At 34.1% G+C, this 24,944-nt stretch overlaps 4 protein-coding genes across 5 annotated transcripts; 2 read left to right on the top strand and 2 right to left on the bottom strand.

The window, feature by feature from the left end:
* The first annotated feature begins 283 nt into the window (after window positions 1-283).
* Window positions 284-5,974, top strand: LOC110421203 (transcription factor bHLH128-like). The gene is made up of 6 exons (XM_021434719.1): window positions 284-748; window positions 2,782-3,104; window positions 3,388-3,519; window positions 4,453-4,518; window positions 4,700-4,768; window positions 5,534-5,974. The coding sequence occupies exons 1-6, from the start codon at window positions 403-405 to the stop codon at window positions 5,585-5,587; spliced, it is 990 nt and encodes a 329-aa protein (XP_021290394.1). The 5' UTR covers window positions 284-402; the 3' UTR covers window positions 5,588-5,974.
* Window positions 5,975-6,880: 906 nt separating this feature from the next.
* On the top strand, window positions 6,881-11,196 carry ARA4 (P-loop containing nucleoside triphosphate hydrolases superfamily protein). The gene is made up of 2 exons (XM_021434723.2): window positions 6,881-7,361; window positions 10,500-11,196. The coding sequence occupies exons 1-2, from the start codon at window positions 7,028-7,030 to the stop codon at window positions 10,817-10,819; spliced, it is 654 nt and encodes a 217-aa protein (XP_021290398.1). The 5' UTR covers window positions 6,881-7,027; the 3' UTR covers window positions 10,820-11,196.
* A 1,113-nt stretch (window positions 11,197-12,309) lies between these two features.
* LOC110421202 (RmlC-like cupins superfamily protein) lies at window positions 12,310-15,050 on the bottom strand. Its single transcript, XM_021434718.2, has 7 exons — window positions 14,625-15,050; window positions 14,459-14,508; window positions 14,314-14,352; window positions 14,177-14,205; window positions 13,996-14,058; window positions 13,788-13,891; window positions 12,310-13,176 (listed from the first exon to the last, which is right to left on the bottom strand). The coding sequence occupies exons 1-7, from the start codon at window positions 14,849-14,851 to the stop codon at window positions 12,693-12,695; spliced, it is 996 nt and encodes a 331-aa protein (XP_021290393.1). The 5' UTR covers window positions 14,852-15,050; the 3' UTR covers window positions 12,310-12,692.
* Window positions 15,051-17,598: 2,548 nt separating this feature from the next.
* Window positions 17,599-23,079, bottom strand: LOC110421204 (U3 containing 90S pre-ribosomal complex subunit). 2 transcript variants are annotated; one of them, XM_021434720.2, is made up of 6 exons: window positions 22,736-23,079; window positions 22,473-22,668; window positions 22,025-22,097; window positions 20,645-20,694; window positions 18,118-18,231; window positions 17,599-17,881 (listed from the first exon to the last, which is right to left on the bottom strand). In XM_021434720.2, exons 1-6 carry the CDS (start codon window positions 23,067-23,069, stop codon window positions 17,746-17,748), a joined length of 903 nt encoding a protein of 300 aa, XP_021290395.1. In that variant the 5' UTR covers window positions 23,070-23,079; the 3' UTR covers window positions 17,599-17,745. The 2 variants fall into 2 exon arrangements, with proteins under 2 accessions (XP_021290395.1, XP_021290396.1); XM_021434721.1 differs by having other exon boundaries at window positions 17,744-17,881; window positions 18,123-18,231.
* Window positions 23,080-24,944: the final 1,865 nt, after the last annotated feature.

Below are 24,944 nucleotides of genomic sequence, written 5' to 3'. Positions count from 1 at the left end.
CAATATAATTTAATAAACCACATTGCATGTAATGTGCTTTACATTGCAGTGTACCAAACGGACTCAAAAAGTTAGGTAAATCTGCTGGTGAATGAATTAAAAATTAAAATAAAGAGTATGAGGAAAACACGTGAACCATGCCAACTCAGATAAAAAACAAAGCAAAATTAATAATAATAAAAATCATTAATTGAAGTTTGAGTGGTGACGTAACAAAAATCACCCATGCGTGATGGAAGCAAAACCTCATAAGACATTTCCCCATCAAGGCATTCCCCCTTTTCTTGCTTCCTTCGAACTTTGAACAAGCCTTTGATTTTTTTTTCTCTTTTCAGCTTATTTTTTTTCCTATCTTTTCTTTCTTTTTCGCTTTCCTCTTTTATTCCTTTCTGAGCTAGAGCCATGTATCCATCATCTTCATCGTCTTCGTCTCAAAAACCCATGGGCCACACCGGGCTAACCCGCTACGGCTCAGCTCCGGGTTCTCTTCTAACCACCACCGTCGATGCCGTCATCGGAGCTGATCCTAACCTTGTCGGCCACTACTTCACAGCTGACTCATCGTCTTTAACGTCAGAGTCAACTTGTAAAGTCAGCTCATCCAACGATCCACGGGAGCCTAAAGCTGCTGCCGCGGCGTCCGCTGCTCCTCCTCCTCATGGATCTTACTCTGGAACAACTTCTTCCTCTTTGCTCAGACAACGTAGCTCTCCTGCTGGTTTCCTTAGTCACGTCACAACCGAAAACGGTAATGATTTTTTTTTTATTTTTCTTAAAGTTCAGAGTGACCGTTTTGTCCTTATTCAATTTTATTTGTCATTATCCACTAAGGGGTAATTTCGCCTTTTAAACTTTCTTTCTTTGGATTGATGGCTTTTATCTTAGCCTGAATAACTCACCGGCATTGGCTGATTATGGTGTTGTATTGCTAAGAGAGGCGTTGACCCAATTTTCCATTGACAAAAATGTCACATTCTATTCAATTTAATTGCCAAAATAACCCTATATGGTATAATCCGGTAGGATGATGACCCAGGGAAATTCTATGTAGCTTCCACTATAGGCTAATTATGAAGCTCACGTGTAAATAATACATTGGTTTAATTGATTTTGGTGTCTTCTATTATCTCTGACTTATTTACTCTTCAATTTTGTTTTGTAGTTATTTTCAATTTTCACGTGTTAATAGTAGTAGATTTATTTGGTCGAGTGTTTAATTTTCGTGTCTTCTTTTATTCATATTATATGTATTTGCCATAAATAATGAAATAATATGTTATAGAATTTAAAGTCTTTGACCCTTTTTTTTTTCTTATTTTGTTTTTTTGGCAATACTATTTTTCTTTATGTCGAAGTTAGAATAACATTTAAATGTTAAAGTGCCATATTTTACCATCTATTTTTAATTGATGATTAAATATTTTAGTGCTTGCTTGAAGAAAAGTTGAGTTATTTTCAGTCTTTTTTTTTTTAATTAAGCTAGTCTCTCAAGTCTCAAAGTACATGTTAGTTATATTGCATAATTAAAAATGTCCTACTTGTTCTTAGAATTACCCTTTAGAAATCTACTTTTATTTTCATAAAATGTGGCCTTTATGTTGGCAGATCTTTAGATTGTATGGACAAAGCTACATGTGGCAAAAGACAATGACATTTGAAGTAAAAAAGTGCATCTCAATATGGGGTTCCGTAGTTAACCCTTTTATTAATTTAAAAAAATCATGATTTGTATCATTTTAGTAACAAAATTTATGATTTTAAAAGAATAAAAATATATATGTTTGGTGCAACTTAAAAGAATACAAAGGGTAGACACCGAAAGAGGAGAAAAGATAATAAAAGAATAAAATTAATGGTAGACAAAGTTATAGATAGCTAATCCACGCAACCCACCACGTATTTTGCTGGCAGATGAGGTCTTACGGGGTATCTGTCACGTGCCTCACATGACCCCACCGATTTCTAAGGAATCCAACATTATGCTATTATTTTACTTTATCAATATTGGTATAGATGTATAAAATTTTATATGCTTTATTGGGTGAACATTTTAATATAATGTGCAAGTTGGACAAGTTGGAATAAAGTAAGATGGATGAGCTTTGTTGTCCAATCTGACACAACACCAGTGGTATAAGAGGGACTTGAAGGTTGCGTTGTTCATACTCTTTAACTCTTATATTTAGGAAAAATTCATTTTAATTTCACCAACATTTTTATATGGATTCATTAACTACTATTAAGAAAATTAATAAGTTACAGGTAATTACTTACATGAGCATAGGTCCCTTATGGAAACATGCCTCTGGAGTTTAAAGATTTAGCTGTCTGTGTATATTTTAACGCATGTCTTACTGTAGATTACCATGTGGAATTAGTAGATATGGTAAACATGTGGAATGACTGGGTAGAACCAGTACCAAAAAATAATAATATTGTATCTTATAACAATTGAAATTGTATTCATTTCATTTGAGGATTAAATTTACAACAAAAATTTGTCTATGCATTATCATATTTAAATGTTAGAGTTTGCTAGAGTCTAGAGTCTAAACAAATACAAGTTATAGGATTTAAATGAATTCTGAAAAAAATTTTACATGTCATCTTTCCAAAAGCTACCTAAATTACTTTTCTCAATGAATGACCAAGTTGAGTTGGTGGAACACAAACACGGTTGAATATTACATTACCTAATTTTGCAATGCATTTGATTCATTATAAAATGTGTTTTTATTTTTTCATGGATCATACAAAGTGAACTTAACGCGGTCATTGCAGGTTTTTCTGTCACAAGGGGCTCCAGAAATTATAGCTCTCAAGGTGGTGCTAATGGTGGCCATAGAGTGTCAAGATTGAAGTCTCAATTGAGCTTCACTAGACAAGATTCTCTTTCTCAGATCTCTGAAGTAAGTGAGAATCTTGTTGATGGTGTTAGCTCTAGCAGTAACCACCAAAATGCTGCACATTCATTTGCTGCTGCTGGCTTTGGAATGGATTCATGGGATAATACCAATTCCATTGTGTTTTCTGCCCCACCAAGCAAGAGGGCTAAAAATATTGATGGCGATATTTATAACTGTCTCAATGCCTTGGAAACTCAGGTACTTAGATTGCTCTCCCCTTCTTATATGATATTGGAATCAAGGAAGAATGACTTATGGTAGTTGTTCCTATATCTTATATGAAAAAGACTATTTCGTAGTTCATTATTTCTCATCCTCATGCTCAATATGGTTGTTTGTCAAGTAAGAGCAAAATTTTGCAGCTAATAGTAGCACCATTGATTAGTTTGTCATCACCATGGTGCATAACAATGTGCTTTACTGGAATGTCCTTAACTTCACACTGTTGGCCTTACATACTTCCATTCAATCTTTATTTCAGTTTAGCCTGCCCCAAACAACACTTGAAATGGCCACGGTGGAAAAGCTGCTACATATTCCTGAAGATTCTGTGCCCTGTAAAATCCGAGCCAAGCGTGGCTGTGCCACTCACCCTCGAAGCATTGCTGAAAGAGTAAGTAAAAATTCAAGAGATAGAATTAATAGTTATAGATTGCTATTACTGCTTAGAATTCGAATTGCCTATTCATAGAAAAATCTGCAGATGTTACTGAAGATTCATAAGACCAACCTATAGTCTTTTCAAGTGACCAGTTCTATCAAACTTTACATTCTGCCTCAGAAAGTTCAACTTCTTTCTTATATACCTTGCACATGTAGAACATTTGTAAGGGCTATTAACAATAGTTAGTATGATGCTAAAGTTATATTGCTGTTTGCCATGCTCTTGTTGCATCCATAAATCTCATTGTTCATTTGTCTTTAGCATTGCATCTCAAAATGAAACTTTTGACATTGTTAGGCATGATTCAATATGGAAGAACCACAATTAGATATTCATTGCCCCTCTTTTTTTTCCTCTTTTCTTGTCTTCTGGCTTGGAATTTTATGTGATGTGCACATGAAAAGTATTATTGTGGTCTTGACGATCGATGGCAGCAATGTCAAAGTTGAAAGTAAAAATGATATCCAAGAAAGAAAGAAGCAAGCAATGCATCCACTGGACTGGAGCATAAAAGCCCTCATACCTGCACAAGCAGGTAATTTCTGCTCCTTTGTGGAGCAGATGGTAGGTACCCGAGCATAAGACTGCAGCTATTGAGTGCAAGAATATGATCTGCGCTTCTACTTATTCATTCTATGGGTACAAAGGACAGGTTGTGTAATAGAACATCTCATTGTGCCCTTGGATCATTGAAATGATTATTTGATTAATTGATAATTCTTACTGCCACTTGCTCATATTATTGTCTTGAAGAAGCTACATGCATAATACTCTATAAACTTACAGTTGGTTAAGATACATGAGCATATGATATACATGTTGTATTCCCCTAAAGAATGGTCAGTCATACTGAGCATCATTAAACTTGTTATATGCATACAGGAGAGAAGAACTAGAATAAGTGGGAAGCTGAAGAAATTACAAGAGCTTGTTCCTAACATGGATAAGGTAATCGCATTTTCAATACTGGACCTCAGGTCTTGAGTCTATATTTAGGTTGCTCCAAATTATTCAATACCTTAGCAAGGATTCTGGACTTTTGGTATCCAAATTGTCGTAAAAGGAATCCATTTACAATGTATATTGTTGTTTTCAATGAGTATAATGTATCTTTAAAATCTTCTTGCAGCAAACGAGCTATGCAGACATGCTGGACTTGGCTGTGCAGCATATTAAAGGCCTTCAAAATGAAGTTCAGGTTCGTAAATTTGTCATGCTGAGTTACAAACAGATTATATTATTTGTTTCTTTGAAGAGGATTGCTATGATTCTGAACATGATAGGTGCTTACACAATAGGCCACAATATGAAATCTATATGATGTCTGTGTGTGTGTGTGTGTGTATACCCGTGCATGCATGTGCACATGTTATAGGACTGAAATGTAATCCTGATGCATATAGCGCATCATAGAGTACATAATTGATTAACTTTCTTACTGGTTATTCTCTGTTGTATTTAAAGTAAGTAAATTCTGTGAATTGGAATTCAGGTTTTCCTTGGAGACGCTCAAACATTAGGCATGTTCCATTACCAAGCACTTTCATCAGGCCCTCCTATAAGGATCATGATTCTTTTGCTATCATTAACATATTTACTTACAAGCTGGAGTATAAAAATAAAATTTACAATTGGGAAAATTAATCACTTAAACTACTTTAGAATTAGAATGATCCAGACCAGAGAGCCTAACGTAGTCAACTTGGACAAGTGCCATTTATGTAGTACAAGAGAGAGCTCTGATCTTATTCATTGTCACAAACGACTTGGTTTGGCTCTGATCTTATTCATGAACTCGTGTGCTGTTTATATCATCGTGTAAAAAATGTTAAATATGAATACCCTTTTGTATCTTTCTGATAATCTTTAAAATTTGTTATAAATGGCTTAGAAGTCCTGCATTTTGGCAACCCTTCCTTTCTTGTAGTCTTTTTGGTTGATTTGTCTACTTCCTCTCTTGCAGAAACTGCACAAAGAACTCGAAACTTGTACATGCGGATGCAAACAAGGCTCATGATATTCCCTAACCAGGTTTAATGAGCCAGCACTGGTCTGATTTCTAAATTTTGTTCAACGTGGGTGCTTAGTGGAGCCAAGACTAATTTTGTTGTCTTAGTTTGACATAATAATGCAAAGCAGAGGTATAGAACTTGAAACTGTATATAATGGAGTGACATTGTTCCCTAGTTAAGAAGAGGTTGAGTTTGAAAAGGACAAAAAGGGATTGTTAAATGCAGATGGTAGTTTCAGTTTCCCTTTTCTGATAGATTCAGTGTCTCTCCTGTAACATATGTGTCGGCTTTTGTATCTTAGATGGGCATGAAGAACTCAATTGATGTTTCGTGTATTTATTCATGCTACAACTTTATAAAATGTCAATGTTATATGATTGATTTTTCTTTGCCTTTTGGGGTAGGAAATTTTTGATTATTGATATGTAACTATTGTTTCCAAATTGCTTCTTCTCTGTGATTTTTAACATAGTGATTTCTACAGTGGTCCACTTGTTGCTCGAGGTGGGTAGAATAGAATCTTCCATTCTTAAATGACTCATGCCAACTGTAATAAAGGCTTCAATCTCTGACATTTGTCCATGATCCAACCTGGGGAGGTCTCATGAAATAGAAGAACTCTCCTGACTTTTGATCAGTCCTCACGAGAATTGGAGTTGGCAAGTCTTGCCAATTCATTTCTTGTTACTAAAATGAGACGACCTCATCAGCCGGTCCCCATTCAAATACCCCTCTCTTCCTCTCAATGGATAAACCACTCTGAATTTGATCATAGTTCATAGTCTCAAAAAGAAAGAAACAGTGAGAGCAGGACAATTAGGTTTGGCTGGAAATCTAATTGCTTCTTTACTCCATGTGGTAAATCATATACTTGTGGAAAAGGATTTCTTGACCCATGTCCAAAGGAACATACAAACACATAAACCCATGCAAACTCATTAAAATTACTTTTAGCGGTTACAGTCAAACATCACTGTTAACATCGTAATGACTATACTTCTCCTTTTTCTCTTTATCCTTATTAAAAAATTTGTAAAAAGAATATGCAAATAAACAAATAGTATTATTTTATAGATTGGTTGAGAGTTTTTAATTTTTCAAATAAATTTTATAAAATTATTTATATGTTCATTTAGTAATTAGATTAATTTATTAATTTTTTTTTTAATTTTAATGTAAGGCAATAGAAGTAGGATAATTTTCTTATATAAAGTAGTGAAGTCATGTTTAAATAACAATAGTTATAGTTAGTAATTTATAATAAAAATAAATAAATAACGGATCCCATAAAAATCAATGATGAACCCACTCCATGCGCAATATGTCTTTGCCAGCTTAGCTTCGGACGGAACTTCCCCCACATCCCAGTCCCTGTCTCTTTCCTCCGTTTTTTTCCTTTCTGTCTTAACACCAGAATCCCACCGCAAAAACCCAAAGCCAAGGCCATGTCAGACGACGAAGCAGTAGGAGAAGAGTACCTTTTTAAGATAGTTATAATTGGAGACTCGGCAGTTGGCAAATCCAACCTCCTTTCACGGTATGCTCGAAACGAATTCAACCCACATTCCAAAGCCACCATAGGGGTTGAGTTTCAGACCCAAAGCATGGAGATCGATGGCAAAGAAGTTAAAGCTCAGATTTGGGACACGGCTGGTCAAGAAAGGTTTCGTGCTGTCACTTCTGCTTATTACAGAGGCGCTGTTGGTGCTCTTATTGTTTATGATATCAGCAGGAGAACGACCTTCGACAGTGTCAGTCGGTGGCTTGATGAACTCAAGAGTAAGTTTTTTTTTAACTCGTTTGCTGGTTTTATAACTGCCCTTTTCTTGGTTTTGAATTTTCCTTTCCGGGTTTTTGATGTTAGGTAGATTGAGTGTCTTCATATGGATTTTTAAGATGTTTTATGGTTTTGCTCTGGGATTGGAGGATTTGGTGGTTTTTAGTTGTTGGTTTGATGAGAACTGGGGATACCTTTTCGGTAATATTGACAGTTCAACTTGACTGGATTTTTTTTTTGGGGCGGTTGGATTGGATTTTAACATTTGCTTTTGGTAGATTTGGCACTAAAACGACTGCTATAAGAAGATCCATGAAAATTTTGAGATTGGTTGTTTGGTTGGTGGTTTTTACTTTCTTTCTTTGCCCTTTTAGGATTCTATCTTGATTTGTTCATTTGGTTGGTTATTGTGGGTTGGATTATTAGATCTGATATTGTAATGATTGTAGTTTAAGGCTTAAGCTAGAAGAAAGCTGACAACAGCAATAACATTTGTTCCCTAGAAGAAAGTAGTAAACTAATAGTTACCTAGGGATTAGCTTGCTGATGCTTTTTACTTTCAACCTCCTAGAGTGGATTTTATCTGTTAATGTAGCACTTTTTCATACAGAATAATTGTTTACTTGCATGTTGCAACTTCTTACCTTGTGTTGCATATTGCTAGATAGTGCACCTTTTAAGGTGGAACTATTATGTGTGAATTTCCAATTTATGTAAATCTGTAGATATCAAGATCTTATTTGTGGAACAAATTATAATCAGGAATTTAGTTGTTCAACTTGTTTTACTGTTTATTGTTCTAGAAAGCAGATACAGTGTGAATACTAGGTGATATTCTATTTCTCCTTTTCTCACCCTTGTTTTGTGGTGATATGCACTCTTTTGTTTTGTAGACATCATTCACGTGAGCCAAGGGTGTCAAAATTAGAGTGTGTCCTGAAATTTTTAGGGTAATTGGAGCACATCCTGTGTGAGATCAACTGAGAATACTAATAAATAACACAAGTGGCCAATATTCTCTTTAGTGTACTGGAATCTGCTTACATTCACAAAGGAAGAATTAATGGCTATAATTTATACACAAAAAAAATCCTAAGAGTACAACAACACTATAAATGATAGTTAAATACTCAATCCCCAAAACCATTCTTTATTCATTGTTGTTCCCTGAAATCTGAAGCTTTGGGACAATTCCTATGCTTCTCAGTGTCTTCTGCATTCTTCTTTCAATTTGTTAACCCTGTAATAACTTCATTAGCACCCATATATCATCTTGTATCAGCCTCACAAAACCTGAATCAATACAATCTTGAAGCCATGTGGTTGGTTGTACTGCCAACCATGTTAGTTATGCCTATTACTTCCTCCAAGAAATCCTTGGTAGGAATTGTCCCTTAATTGTGAATGCACTTGGAGTCTTACCAGTGTGCTCCATTCAAATTTATTTTCTTTTATATTTTCAAATGAAACCATCATGAGTATAGATTATGAGAAGAGTTTCAATTCCTTTATAGTAATAATAATTTTAAGGCATTTAATGTCCTTTTCTCTTAGATCAAGATTTGCACCTACTATCTTTACGTCTTTCATCGTGTCATGATGTTTCAAATTCTCATCCAGATCCAAAATTCATTGGTTAACCATTGGATCAACTAAGAATTATACCACTTGCAACCAAAATCTCATTGCAGTTCATTTTCATAAGTGTTCTATATCTTATGGGCATAATCTACATTAAGCTAACTTCCCAAGAGAAAATTTCTAGCTCTGATACCTTTCCTTAGGGAGATAAGAATAGAACAACGTTTTGACCCAAAACTTAATCTCTTAGGTCATAGACAAATCTAAGTACACAAGATCTATTATATTTACTTTTGATGCACAAGAACGTTCAGATATGAACCCTATATTGGACTCTTGTTAAAATCTCAAATTTAGCCTAGTCTATTAGGGTTAAATAGTTAGCTTTGGCAAAGAAGTAAATGACTTATATATATAGGGAATGATGGAACTATGGCCTAACAACTTAAGCTTTTGGGTCAAAGTGAGTTGTCATTGTACATCAAGTGTTGGTATTTTCTCTTCGAGGATATCTCGCCAGCAATAATCATTAAGGGCTCTTTAGGTTCTTTAGGTTCAAGTTGTAGGGTTGGGTTTTTAGTTGTACCTATAAACTATAAGAGAATGAAAATGCATCAAAAAATTCTACAAACTTCTATTCTAACCATATAGTATTAAATTACCTTGTTATCATGAAATGCTACCATTTTATTCCCTTGATGTTATGGAATGTGTCTTCTAAATTCAATAGAAATAAACTCTTAACATAGTATGTGGCAGCACAATTGATATGCTAGATTGTGTAAATTTTTTTTTGTACGTAATTGATTTTGAAGAGGAAAAAGAACAATTATTAACCAAAGAATGAAGAAATTAGCTAGGGAGAGCAGCTAAGGAAGACCAAGAATGGAAGAAGGACTTTGAAGGAAGCATTGGGTTAGAGATTGTAAGAAGCAAAAGAAGAGAAGGATGAAGAACTTATTCTCATATTACGAGGTTTATCTGTCAGACACTTCATCTCTGTTTCAGTGTTCAGTGTTTGTACGTGTTTTCAATTCATAGCATTCCAGTGATTGCCCCAGTGAATGGCAAAGATTGCCTTTGTCAAGTTTTCCATATAGTGTTAATACACACAATTGCCCCCCAATGCAGACAAGATTGATGAGAAGGAATGGAAATAGAGAATATAAATATTTGAAATGCAAATGCTTACATTTAGAAGTCGGTAGATGACTTGGAGAAAAATTCCCTTCCTAATGGTTGAGACTGGCTACAAGGGTATAAGGAGAAAACTCCAAGATTCTCAAAGCTAGCTGATTTATTACTTATCAATTAGGTCTCTTTTATCAGAGACCTTGGTACTCAAATGATCCTAATGCCCAAAGGAAATTTACTGTTGGGCCACAGGTGCCCTTGATATTCTTCCTACTTTTTTTGGTTTTCACCACAAGTATTTCCCAGATTCAACGTGACACTTATTTACTTGTCCAAAACATTTCTTTGATTTTATCTTTTCTCCTTGGCTTATCTATTTGCTTCTGAAGATGTCCAGGCTTGTCCTTACTTAAAAATTTGTGCAGCTCATTCTGATACAACAGTAGCAAGGATGTTGGTTGGCAACAAATGCGACTTGGAAACTATCAGAGATGTGAGTGTTGAAGAAGGCAAAAGCCTCGCTGAAGCAGAAGGGTTGTTCTTCATGGAGACATCTGCTTTGGATTCGACAAATGTTAAGAAGGCTTTCGAGATTGTTATACGAGAGATTTACAACAATGTCAGCAGGAAGGTCCTGAACTCAGATACTTACAAAGCTGAGTTAACTGTCAATCGGGTAACCCTTACTAAAAGTGAAACTGATGGATCAAAGCAAACCCAAAATTTTTCTTGCTGTTCAAGGTGATCTCCTACATTCAAAAAGTGTACAAGTTGAGGTCTTCCCACAGTTTGTTAATTCAATTTGGTTGGTTGATTTGTTTGTTTGCTTGTTTTCTCAATGGATATGTCTTCAGGGATTCTTTTTTACTGAATGATATCATTATTATATAGTTAAATTATTTTCTTCTGGTTAAAGAAAATAAGACCTAAGATTTTTCCGTTTCTGGATACAGCTGTACCTGCAGAGAGTGATGCAGGTAGCAATCTTATTTCACATTGGATTATTGATTTTGAATTTGATATCTAGCTATCAGATTCATTATTTTCTCATAGCCATCAATAGCATCTAGTTTAACTAGTGCCTTGGTGGTTGAGTTTTGCAACTATATATTCCTTTGATAACTTGTTTCGGGAGGTTCTTGAGTTATTTCTGTGCCTGATTGAGGAGACATGCCTGCTTTAAAGAGGGACTATCAATTGCTAAACAACCACAAGTGATGCCTCATCCGTTGTCATTGTTGGAACTGGAAAAAAAAAAAAAGAGAGAAGAGAAGAATGAAAACTCTCAATGAATATGATTCTTGGGTAGCTGAACTGTTATCATCTATTATATGTGTGGATAATGATTCATTTAAGGCTATTGATATAGCATTATGGTCCAAACTTTAAGAGCTTTTTTGTTAAAAGAAATTATCAGTTAAATCTTTATCTAAAAGTTAAAACCCCTGGTGGATTGACAGATTCTCAACACAGTGGCTACGTTGGCTCCCTAATTTGCCGGATATTAGCAGTGATTGAGTATATCTTATAAGTGGGCACTTTGCTGTGGTAATATTGCTTTTGCCTTCAAAAATTTGGCCTAAAGTCTTGCAACCTTTAAATAATATAGATTCCATAATTCACATTTTATAGCTGACCAAAACTGTAACATTGCATTGGCAGTGTGAGTTCAACCCATAGTCATGGAAACCACCACTAGCCTGCCGGTTGGGTAAATTTAAGGCAGTTTAGATGATACTTGTAGTTAATGCCATGGCTGCACCCGAGCCCATAATTAAACCGACAAAGTGAGACTTAGTTACCTACCAAGGTTGCAACCATGCCATTATAAAACAATAAAGTTTAAAACAAGTTCTTTTTTATCTTTATAGGGGTAAAGGCAATTCAAAACCAGTTTTTTAAAGCAAGAAATGTATGCATCTGTTATTGAGTCAAGTATACCAATGCTACCATTAAATTGTTAAACAGGACAAAACAAAGCCACCATTAAACAAGGCACTTGTCACTCCAGCCCCTAACCCTTGTTTTTTAATTTAATTAAAGTCATGACCAAAATCAATCCGTCTCCCTCTTCCTTTGGCTACTAAGTGGATCTTGGAATTGGGTTGTAGGTGGAGGGTCAATTGTGGGTGCAGTAGATATGATTAAGAGCCCCAATTCAAAAAATAAAAAGAGGTAATCCCTACCACAGTTTCCACCACCATACACACAGGTTAAAAAAGAAGCCATAAGAAATAAACCAAAAGGGTCAGAAAAATTATAAATATAAGACAAAATTCTTAAATTAAAACTATCAACAGAAAAAAGATTATGAAAAAAAGAGAAAAACATAACCAAGATAAGGTGACCCCATCAAATCATCATGATGACTTTAGTGATAAACTATATATGCTCTCCTCCAGCTGCACTTTGAACTTCTAGATGCTTTTTGCTCCTGTGAGTCGGAAATCTTTCCCTTTCAGTTCCTATCTGACTGCTCTCTTATGGTTGGAGATAGTGAGTGATAGAGATAGAGAAATGATCGTGCCCTTTTATTTGTAACTTTCTTCCCGCCGCCCCCCTAGCTTTTACAATTTCTTTAATGTTGTCATTGTTGGTAAAGCCATTTTCAACCCCAATTAATGAGATCTCCAGTGCTTAGCCATTTCAAAACCATTTTTGCTATAGTGATAGTCTTCAATAGTTTGATCAATCTCAGCCTGTGTGTTCATCACAAAAGGCCCATACTGAACCACTGGCTCATTGAGTGGCTGCCCAGCAATGAGCACAAATCTCAATGGCTTTGAGGACTTGTTCCACACACTTACACCATCTCCAGGACCCAAAACAAGTACATGGTTAGCTGATATGGGTGTTTTGTTTTGGTAGCCAAAGACTCCTTCACCTTCAAGTATGTATGCAAAGGCATTCCATGATTCTGGGATGTGTTGATGAACTTGAGCTCTTGGCCTCAAACTAAAATCTAGGTACATTGATGGGGTTCTGGTGTATACTGGAGATCGAACTCCCATTGATTCCCCAGCTATAACTCTGACTTCTGCCCCATCTTGCTCTGCACTTGGAATGTCCTCACTCAAAAGCTCCTGATACCTTGGTTCAATCCTGCATCAGGATTTTGGATAAGTATTTGCCATCTTTCTTGGACATGTCAAATGCGATCAAATTAGATTAACTTGTTGTGAACTAGTATTAGAAATAGTCTGGGTTTGCTAAACAGGAAATATTCTAGAAGATCTCATGAATTTACATGACTATGACAGACAGAGACAGGTTAACAACAGTGCAGTCTTCCAAAAACTTTTTCTTTTTCAACAAAAACACAAAAAAAAAAACCCATCCTTCTTATCTCTTGTTTTTAGCCCCATATATTGTTTTAATATCCATTGCTCCACAAACTACGTTGATAAAATACAAGTATTAGTATTATTATATTATAGCAATTAAAACAATATCTTACTGGTAAAATAAAGGACAACTTTTTAATGAGTCAAAGCCTGTATGAAAGGAAGACAAAACAAAATACTAATACAGATTAATTAGCTAAAAATAGTTGACATAAATCTAAAAGGTTATTCATATAAAGTATAACCAAAAGTTTTCAAAGTCAACGAGTAATTTGTTGCTTGAAATATGGTGAGTTGCTCACAGGGTGGCTCCCAGAATCCAGAATTGAGTTTGAAAAGAAACAGGAGAGTAAACTCAAAGTTTCTTACATTTTGTCTTGAGAAGACAGATTGATCCAAAGCTGCAAACCCTTATGGACACCTTCTCCAGCAGGCATTTCAGAGTGGATTATTCCCCTTCCGGCTGTCATCCACTGCTCAAAACAAAGAAAGCAAAACCCAAAAGAGAATGAAAACCCAGAAATAGGATCCGATCTGTCATGTAGATTTTAAATCATTCAAAGAAGGAAACTTTTACCTGTACATCACCAGTGTGAATTGTACCCTTATGCCCTGCAAAGTCTTGATGGGTGATACCCCCCTGAAATCCACAAAAGCCCCAGATTTGAGTTCATTCTCCTTAAACCTTTAAAAGCTCCAAGGATCAAACCGTGATCAAGAATATGTCTTTTACCAAAGTAATGAAACAAGAACTGTACCTGTGTCATGTATGTAACAGTTTCAAAGCCTGTAAAAACAGAAACTTTAAATCAGTAGAATATAACAAAACATTGAAAGATAATCCCTTTTTTTTGCATTTTTTCCTCAAGACATCTGTTCTAAGAAATTCAAGAACCTCTGTGAGGATGATCAGGAAATCCAGCAGGTGGAGACACTGCAAAAATCATTAATATAACAATTAGAACTGGTCAATCAATTCATAGAAAGAAAAAGAAAATGAAGTCCAAGAATGAGGACCAGGCTATGGTAATTAACCATACCTGAAAAATCATCCATCATAAGAAAAGGATCCAAAGACTTCAATTCACTCCTGAAATCAAATGCAAACCAATAAAAAATTAAATCAAACTGTAAACAACCCAGAAAAACAAAGACAAAGAAATGAAGAATGGAAAAGAAAAGAAGAGAAAAAAAACTCGAGAAAACCTTCCAATGCATCTCCTGACGACGGCACCGTCCCCTTCACGTTGATGCTTGGCAAGAACCTTTTTGGTCACCAATCTTGGTCTAGCGAAAGAGGCTGGATCCATTTCAGACATGATGTTTCTGACAATGGTTCTGTTTCTGTTAGTTGTAATTGATGTCTGGAACGATTGTAACACTGGCAGCAACAACCTCCTATGACTTGCGATTGCAGTAACAGCAGCTCTCATATAAAAACTGTAAGCAGTCTTCTTTTTCTTTTGGGGTGCTGTATCTTTGTGCTTTGTAACAAGTATTTCTTTTTGATTGTATGTATGTTTGTAATCCTGATGTTGGGTTTATATAAGTACTGAGACCAAAAAAAAAGACAAAAGGTTAACAAATAGGATCAGAAACAGGAGAAGAAGAGATTTTCTAAAGGGGGGGTTTGGTTGGAGGCTCTGACGTAAGGGAAGTTGGAGAGAGGCGTGGGGAAGTATTTGAGATGGGACCCAGTATTCCTTTCCTTGGACCAATCATCATGATGATGTCAAGCGTTTGTCATCCTGATGGGGGCCTCTCTCTCTCTCGCTCTCTTTCTCTCTTTCTCTGGTCAAGAAAGGCCTGGGACGTTCATTATTTTTCCTAAATAGTAGTATTATTGACATTTTTACACCATTATTAGGACAAGAACAGGCACGTGCATCTCGGCGGATAGATTGCTTTTGGCCTCAGATTCCTCCTATTTCCATTGTCAAATTTCTTGTTTCTGGAAAAAAGGGTGCAATTATTAGATGTCCAAATTTGATTATGAATCTTATTTAGGTTGATAAACAATAGCATAAAATGTCATTTTCTTCAAATATTATACATTCGAGATCAACACTAATAACTAATCATGAAAATGTCGAAACTAAGATCAGTTGATGTTGAGGTTGAAGGGACCTTAATCATTGAGCCAATTCCTCATCCTCACATGGAAAATTGTTTGTTCTTCAAGTGGGAAGAGGGGGCATTTGGGTGTTTGATGCGTGATGAGTCAGTCATGCTGCTTTCTTCTGCTTTTGTTTTGTTATCATTGGTTATTTGCTGAAGCTCTCTCTCCCAACAATGGAAGGTCAATTCCTTCGGGATTTTCATGTTGGATTCCCAAATTTTCAGAAAACGCATAAGCCGAAAAAGGGGAAGCAGCTTTTGTTTTCGACTTTAATCATAATGTTAAAAATGACATCTTCCATACCTAAGCATGGCGTTTGCATCTTCATTTCAAAAGAACACAAGGGGTGTGATCTTGACTCTTCCCCCACCTTGTTCGTCTTTTGTTTTAAAGTATTAAACCGCCGATGGTTATCTACATTACACGTATGGAACAGTATAAACCTCCAATTACTTTGACAGCAGCGCCTCCTTTCTTTGCCAGCTGGCTCTTCTGGGCGATCCCCATGTGGCATTCCATGTGCACATGGGGAGACCTGTCAGCATCACAGACATATCAAATGGATTCGTACTATCACATGTTTGTAGATGGCTTCAAGCCCTTGACCTTGTTACAATGCCACTTCCCAATTGTTAATCCCAATTATGCAGCAGCAATTGTCAACTTCTCTGCTTTGTTTATTGTATGGTCATGAGAAGAAATGCTTCCTGTTTCTATATAGAACTCTCTTTATACATAATGAATGTTGAATACTTCAAAGTTCAATTCATTATGCCATGGCCGGCGGCTATGCTGATGAAAGCAAATTATAACAAACCAAACAAACAAAGAAGCCATCAGCTTTGGACAGGTTTCGTAACTGACGGGTATCTCAACCTTCAATATTGGAGGTTTGGTCAGCAAAATAACAACTGATGACTCGGTGGCCATGTAATTCTGCTCGCCCGACGTGGGGAAGGGAAATGGTTGCTCCTTATCCAAACTAATCTCTACTTTGTCCCAACTAGTTCCTATCTAACCTAACCTTATCGTCTACATCTCAACCTCCTACTGAGCTATAATCTTAACATGCTCCCAACATTAAGACATCTCTGATTTAGAGAGCAAGCTCAAGAGTTCTATGATCTTTGTCTTATCAATTTTACTCTTAAAACTTACTAAACAATAAGCTTAAGCTTCTCCAACATCCACCTTTTGTGCTTGTTTCAAGATATGATAATCTTATTACAATATCTTAACAAAAGTTTTCATAATGACTGAGGATTGACTCTACTAGAAAGTTAATGCAATCAATTGGGAAGTGTGAAGAGAAAGGATTTGTATTTCGGGGGCAATCATTCATTATCCTTGAGACCTTTGATTCTAGCCTCGATTTGGCAGTCTATCAGTGTCAACCCATTAACTTGAAGATGCGGTGGAGAAAACTCCACAATATCTATGCATTGATGCTTTGGAAGGGCTTCTAATGGGATTGACATCAGCAACTATAGAATTTCATGAGCAATATAGTACACAATCTACCACATAATCATTACCACCAAATCCAATAACATATAGTCAAGAAGTAGAGTCATTCTATTCTTTTTCTTGTTTCTAATGAATAAATAGATTAGAATATCTTTCCATTTATACATTACAAACACTTCATCTGATATAATGATCTTTGAGCTGAATATACCGCAATTGAAAAGAGAACACATGAATCTCCCCTTAGCATTAATTTTGGAGGAAAAAAAGAACTAAGCATGGGCTGAACCAATGGTCACCCAGGTCAACTTCTAGAAGAATTTGGTGCTAATTCCACTGAGGGTGATAGTGGGAGCAGTTGACTTCTCTACTATGACTTAGTAATGTGCAAAGGTTCATTCATGGAACTCTTTTGCATTCTTGAATTCGTAGGATTTCCATTATTGGGCTACCAGGCGGATGATACAGCCCTGAGTTGCCCCAGACCTGATTTCAATCTAAATCCTCATGAATTATGATTTAAGATTAGGGACTTCAGACGCTTGAGGAAGAACATAAAAATGAATCTAACAGACTTCAAAAGCAAAATCGATGAAGGAGCAACATTATAGACTGAATTTGCATTAAGCAAAGGATAACAAGGAAAAATGATGTTAACTTAACCAATTCTTTTCTTTTTCAACGAAAATGCAGGATACATGCACAACAAAGATCAAAATTTTTGAAGAATCTCAGTGTTCTCTATCCATCAGCCACTTCTAAACTTTTGACCTTAAATTCATTGCCATTTGGTATTCGACCATAAAGACAGATGCGCAGATCACCTTGCACTACTTGTTGGTGAAAGTAGTTCTTATACAAATCCCAGAACTCATCTCTGCCATTTCAACAAAACATAAATGAATCAAGCATGGCTCAAATTTCTCAAGTCCACGTAGGGACTTGGCATCAAAATGTAGCATGAAGGTTGAGGGTACGGAAACAAACTCGTGCTGTGCCCAGATACACCATTTACAAAAGAAAAGCGATAATGGTAACTAGACAAACACAAATCACAATGAAACAAAAAAGTGAGAGGATAATGATTACTTAAAAATGAGCTCATTAACAAACCTCACTTGAGGAAGGGTAAGCAAGGAATAGCCCTTGACATCTGTGTGAATATCAAGCAGAATCAGTGATAAACGTGAAAGTCCCAATGCCTCAATGTCAATTAACTTTTTAATTCTGCAATTTAGATTACAAGAGAACAGGAAAACCATGATTCAATTAGTAATGATGAAAAACAAACACAAGAATAATATCACATCACACCGCCAACCAAAATAAGAAATAACTAATCATGATAGAAGTCTGCAATTAACTAGTGCTTTACCCTTTTGTTTAGCCTGTGATTAATAAAGATATGTAGCTTTATCTTTATCATGTAGTTCACAATCTTACATATGGGCAATCAATAAAACATTTTCTACTCAATCTATGCTATTAAAAGTATGGCTTAGTCAATGAGAAACTTTAATGAAAATAAACGTACATTTTCACTTTCTCCAGTTTATTTGGATTAAATTTATCAAAATTTACCTATTTTATGTTTTATAATTCATGAAATATATGAATTTTTAATGGTGGAAGATCTATTCTTTTTCTGTTTATTTTTTGTAGACAATATTAATAGTATTAAATCAATAAAATTTTGGACTACAATAACAACTTTACACTATTTTACAATAAATTTGACCTATTTCACATTCCAGTTAAAACAAACAAATTCAGAGACAGTAGTATTATTTCTTAATCACTAAGTAGATAACATCTCATTTATTCACTTTTACATGTAAATTACTGATTAAGATAAAACTATTTAGCTTTCCATAACCATTCCTCGGCAAGATACATGATGAAAAAACTAAATGCAACAGACTGATTAAGGGCATTCGGTGTGGGAGTTCTAGGAGCTAATTTATCTAAGTTCTACAATGAAATTAATTGAATAAGTAAAATACCATTGAGGAGGTATGTCATCTAAACCCAAGTAAAAGTACCATGTTCTATAACTTGCAAAACAACAAGTTTAACCAAAAAAATTACTATCCAAACACAACAGTTCAGAAATTGAATTCAAAATTCAGAAAAGCAATCCCACTAATTAATTTTAACATAGTTAGCATTCATCTTCTGTGCAACTGTTCTTTATATTGTTGACCAAGTTAATTTAATCCAACAAAAAAAAATCAGACAACAAATAATGACTGTTCCACTATGTAAGTCAACTACAAGGATGATTTATTCCATTTAGGATCATATCTTGAGTAAATCAATATAAGGTTCCTTTTCAGAATTCCATCCACATCTTCTTGTCCCCCCTTCCCATTTTGACATTGTCATCTTCCATTACGTCAGATCTTCTTAAAAGATCATTTGCAGGCAGGCATCTCACATGTCCAAACCAACTTAATTCTATCTCCTTCATTCTGCTCTCAGTTAGCACTAAGCCAACCTTTTCCTAGATCCACTTGTATCTAATGTTAACTTAATATTACCACATCCACCATCATATTCACATTTTAACCACTCCAATCTTTTGCATGTGTTGAAACTTAGCCGCGCAACACTCAATGCCACGAAGCATCGCTACTCTTATCCTTGCTCTGTGAAATTTCCTCTTATGATTACTGGTAATTTGGCAATCATACAAGATCCCGAAAACATTTTTCCAGCTTATCTAATTAGCTTGAATCTCATAAATACATATCCATCAGTTTCACCATCCTAAATGATAGAAACAAGCACTTGCTATTTAAGTACTCCATAACTCCTCATACAGATCATTACACCATACATGAGCTTGAATATATGCAAACCCAACTACACAATCCTTTCTTCTCATGGCCATCCAAAGGACTTCCAGGAGGACCTTGACATAAGCTTTTTCCAGATAATAAACATGACATGTAGGTCTCTTCATTTACTGGTATAAAAATCCATCACAACCCTTAACAAATAACTTAAATGATATATTTAAGCTTACTGGTATAACTTAAATGATATTAAATCAAATTGATTTTCTGATGCACTACAGCCTTATAAGTCAACATTTGATTGATTTGCTCTTTCCCATGATTTTATCTATAACTCATATAGATCACTGCTCCACCATGCATGCCTTTTATAGCTTGAAAATATGCAATATCCAATTACACACTCCATTCATCTCAGGCCCATCCAAAGGACTTTGGATTTTAACATAAGCTTTTTCCAGATCAATAGACATGATATGTAAATCTCTTTATTTGGTAAATATATCCATAAAAACCCTTAAGAAATAAACAAATTCCATAACATAAAACCAAATTGATTTTCTGATGCTCTACAGTCTTATAACCCAACTTTCACTTGATCACTCTTTCCAATGATTTTATCTGTAACTCATCAATTTGATACCTCTATAGTTGGCACAATTATCTCTAATTCTTATGTATAGATAAGTGATCTTTCTCCACCAATTTAAATTTAATCTGATTCACTTCAATTCTATGATTACTCAAAAAGCCTGTTATGTTCAACTTTCATCTTGAGATAACAAAGCTGGCTTTGTTAAACTAGTAGTTAGTTAGTTTGGTGGCAAGGTTTGATGACTAACCTACTTGGTGTACCACTAGCAATGTTAACTCGGTTCTTCAGTAAAGATACCTGCAACAACCAAAATGAAGGAAGATAAGCACAAGCATAAATTAATGAAGAGATAGGGCCTTTATGAACTACATATCAACTAACCAGAGGCCTGCTAATAAAGTTATAACAGTTCATTAACATGATATGCAATAGCAATTTGCACACACAAAAATTGTTTAATTTCTCTAACCCATCATAGGTAAGCAACATAATGCAACTAAATAGCATCTACAACAATTCTATACCATATTCAGATGACATTCACTAGCACACCACTTAGTGAGACCATAACTGCATAATAACTAATAACTTTTATCATTAAGTGTCCTTTCTCATAATTAATCAATCATGGGGAGTCACAGATGTAACATCTACTATTGTCCAAATTGGATTCCATAAAGTTAAGCTGACTCCATAAATATTTTCAGGAAACAACATATTCTAGTAAAATGAAGATGACATTAGATTCAGAACATGAAACCTTCAAGTCTCAGAAACAAAAAATTGAAATGATGAAAATTTATCCTTGTTCAATTTTTTGACACCCAGAATGAGGCCTTAAAATCTCAAATGATTTCCAGCCACACACGAATATCATACCCACACCCATGTGATGGCAAGTCAAAACAGGTGCTTCAGCCAAAAGTGTGAACATTGTGTGATTGATTAATGTTCTTGTGATAATTTCCATGTAAAGTCTTCTTATGTCTTCAAACTTTTACATTACTTTAGAAATTTTTTTTAAAGTAAACTTAGGTACCTTATTATCAAGTCCTAGGGTATAAGCATATAATTTCTTTCTTCTTTCTCTAATTTTAACTCTGTTTCAAATTAGAAATCAACCCTAAATCAAACCCTTTAAACACTAAAATAGAAATTTATCTAATCTTAATCAATCTCTTGCTAAAGTAAACATCCAACCAACCTCAAGACTCCACCTTTTTCGGCCTATACCAACCATCATACTAATAAAACCCCGAATCAGTCATTTTTTCTTAACTATAACCAATTCTTATTAGTTTGCGCAAGCCCCTGGTTCTTTATCAGATTTCAATACAAGGACCACAATTTACAATTGCAATACTCTTATGAATTCACAAAATCAAGTCTCAATTCTGATCCACTTGCACAACTCTAAACCTTCAATATGATTACACTATATTTGTCTGAAGTTGCTCTCTTATCAATAACTATCTACTCCACCCATTGTCAACTATATTCTAAGAGATACAAGAACATTACGTTTTAGGCATAGCACAATCACAAAAAATACAAGCCTCTCAAGTGACATAACTAACAACAAACAAGTAGCATTCAAAAATTGGGGATCAAAGTATAAAAAAACTACCTGTTCATCAATTTTCATATGCTTTGAAAATAACTTTACAGCATGGCATTCTTTAGTAAATGAGCGCATTCCCCTAGAGGAAAATAACGAAATTTTCAGTTCCCTTCTCGCTACAGTTTAAAAATAAATAAAACAAAAAAAAAAAGCATTAACGTGTACCCCTAGAAATTGGGAAACAAAAAGCTCTTTAAATTCATCTATTGAATCAAAATTTGCCAAGTGCTAATCAATTTTCTCTTCTTTTCACTTCTGAGTTCTGCCCATTTTGCTATCCAAACAAAAGAAATCGTTAATTTTCTTCTCTCCAACTCTCAATCTAAAACAATGTTAAGCAATGGCTATATCAAACATAACAGTTATTTGCTCTTTTTATCTGTTTTATTTTTTCTCTCTTTGCAAAACAAAATGAAAAGTAACAAACGGAACAACGAGTTGGAGCCTAACGAACCTCAAAAGTTCAATAGATCTTAATGCTGAAGCAGCAACAACAAGAACAGTAGGACTTCCTGCTTCAATTTTCCCTTCAATGAGCTTCCCTTCACAAAGCTCTTCTTTCCATTTTGCCCCAAAAGCTTCCTTTATATATCTCTCTAGCCTCATTACATCTTGACCCGACTCCTGAGAAACATCCAAAATACAACTATCTACACACAAAAAAAAAATCAATGACTCTTTCTAAGTTTTCATCTCTGATTAATAATTTAATTTTACCTTTAACAGACTCCAATTCTAGAGAAGAGAGTTGGACCCCATTGGCGGATTGAAACTGACTAAGAAAGTAACTGAGTTGCTGCCTCGGTGATGCAGGTGGTGGCGGTGGGTTGTTGTTGTTGCCGGTAACAACTGTCGTTTTGGTTTTGGTCTCGATTTGGTCGGTGTCGTTTTGGTGGTTGTGGTTGTTCTTCGTCTTCTTCTTCTTGGACTTGGATTTGGGTATGTCGGACTTGGGGCCGAGAGGTTTCCGGTTGTTTTTAGGGTTTTGGCGAGCTTTCTGTTTTTTCTCCACTTTCCCGCTCCCCATTGCTGCTGCTGTGCGGCTTTTCATGGAAACAGAACGCTTGTGCTAGGTTTTTAAACGTTAACTAACCAGCGGCACAGTGTTACTGTTATTTGTATTTTTGTTTTATTTAGGATTAAATACTTATTATTATTATTATTTCCTATAATAAAAATTATGCTGTGAAAATTTTAAACAAATTTACTTAATAGACATATAATTTTGTCAATAGATGGCATAATATTTAAAATTTTTTTAAATAATTCTTTTTACTTTTATTAAATTTAATTAAAATTTTATATTTTTATTTTAAGTCACTTAAATTTTATATTTTTGTTTTTATTCAAATAAATATTATATTTAATAATTAACTTAATCAAAAAATTATTTATTATTATATATGACGTAACGCTAGCTTAATATGTTAATATGTTATTTTGAATAATAACATGATATGTTGATATGATATAATGACATAATTATATATTTTTTTATTATTTATATTAATATTGTATCAATGACATATGAATATAAAATAAAAATAAATATTTTTATTAATAATAATTAATTAACTATTAATTATAAATATTTATTTAATTTAAAATAAAATTATAAAACTTAATTAAATATTATAAAAAATAAAAATTATTAATTTTCTTAAATAATTTAAAAAAAAATTTGAGTACTATGTCTAAATAAATTAATATTTCATATTTGGTGTATATGATAATTTATTACAATGTTTTCCTTGTTGCTTTACATGATATATTAAGTAATATATTAATAAAAATATGTAAGGTAAAACAAAAGATACACAAAACTTTTTTATTAAAACAAATTGTTATTTTTTTTATAATTGAAAAAGAATGATTCAAACCTGTTATGATAATGCACTGACTAATGAGTCAAATGCTAAGTGTAAAACAAATTGTTATTTGTTATAATTTTTGTTATTATCTAATATAATAAAATAAAAATATATAGATAAAAATATGAAATATCAAACAAAATTGATACAATTTTTTGTCATATCATGCAACTTTTAAATTGCTTCTCGTTACAAATTTTGATTATGTGCAACATTTTTTTTTTCATTCCTTAATACAACTTTTAATTGTTTTTGTTACAAGTTTTTTATTATTTATCACAAACTTTTTATTGCTTTTTTTTTGTCAAAAAGTTATTGTTATTAATTTATAAAATGCACATTTGTCTCAAATAATTAAATAGTGTTAATATTTAAAATATTTTTTTATTTTTTTAAAAATCGATCAGCTATATTTTCTAACTCGGTCGATTACCGTGTGATCGGATCTAATTCATATTCAACTAGTTTTCTCACGGAGAACCAAATTTGGTGCTCCGAGACCACTAAAATCAATGCTCCGTAAGGAATCTAACCCTTTTCCTCCGCCTCTGGTTTAAATGTAATTTCGATGATGTCCGCAGTATGTATTCAAAGTCTGAATTGACTTATGATGAAGATTGTGAATCGAAGTATAGGTAAAACCTACCTAAACTGTGTATTATGATTTTCTATTTTTATTTTATGTCCTTTTTTTTGTTTTATTTTTATGGTTTTGCAATTTTAATGACAAATAAAATTGTTTGCGGTGGATCTACGTCAAGGTACCCAATACCAAGTCCTCGCATGGACAACTGAAAGTCAATAGTCAATTTAGAGAAAATATAATAACTTAGTCAATATTTTTGTAATATTCATTTCATATTATATATAAATATGATTATTAAAATTTTATATAAAATCAGAATTATTTATTATTATTAATTTAAATTTAAAGTTTCAAAGTTGTTGTAATTTAAATCGGACTAATGATACTTGGGTCCGATTTATTATAACTTAATAATTATTTATTAAAATTAAAAATTAAATCTAAGAAAAAAAAACGCACATCTATTTGA

The sequence above is a fragment of the Theobroma umbraticum genome, unplaced genomic scaffold (assembly GCF_002168275.2).
Source record: "Theobroma umbraticum cultivar Fairchild unplaced genomic scaffold, ASM216827v3 scaffold_130.0, whole genome shotgun sequence".
Taxonomy (NCBI): Eukaryota; Viridiplantae; Streptophyta; class Magnoliopsida; order Malvales; family Malvaceae; genus Theobroma; species Theobroma umbraticum.
This window is presented reverse-complemented; position numbering and strand designations above follow the sequence as displayed.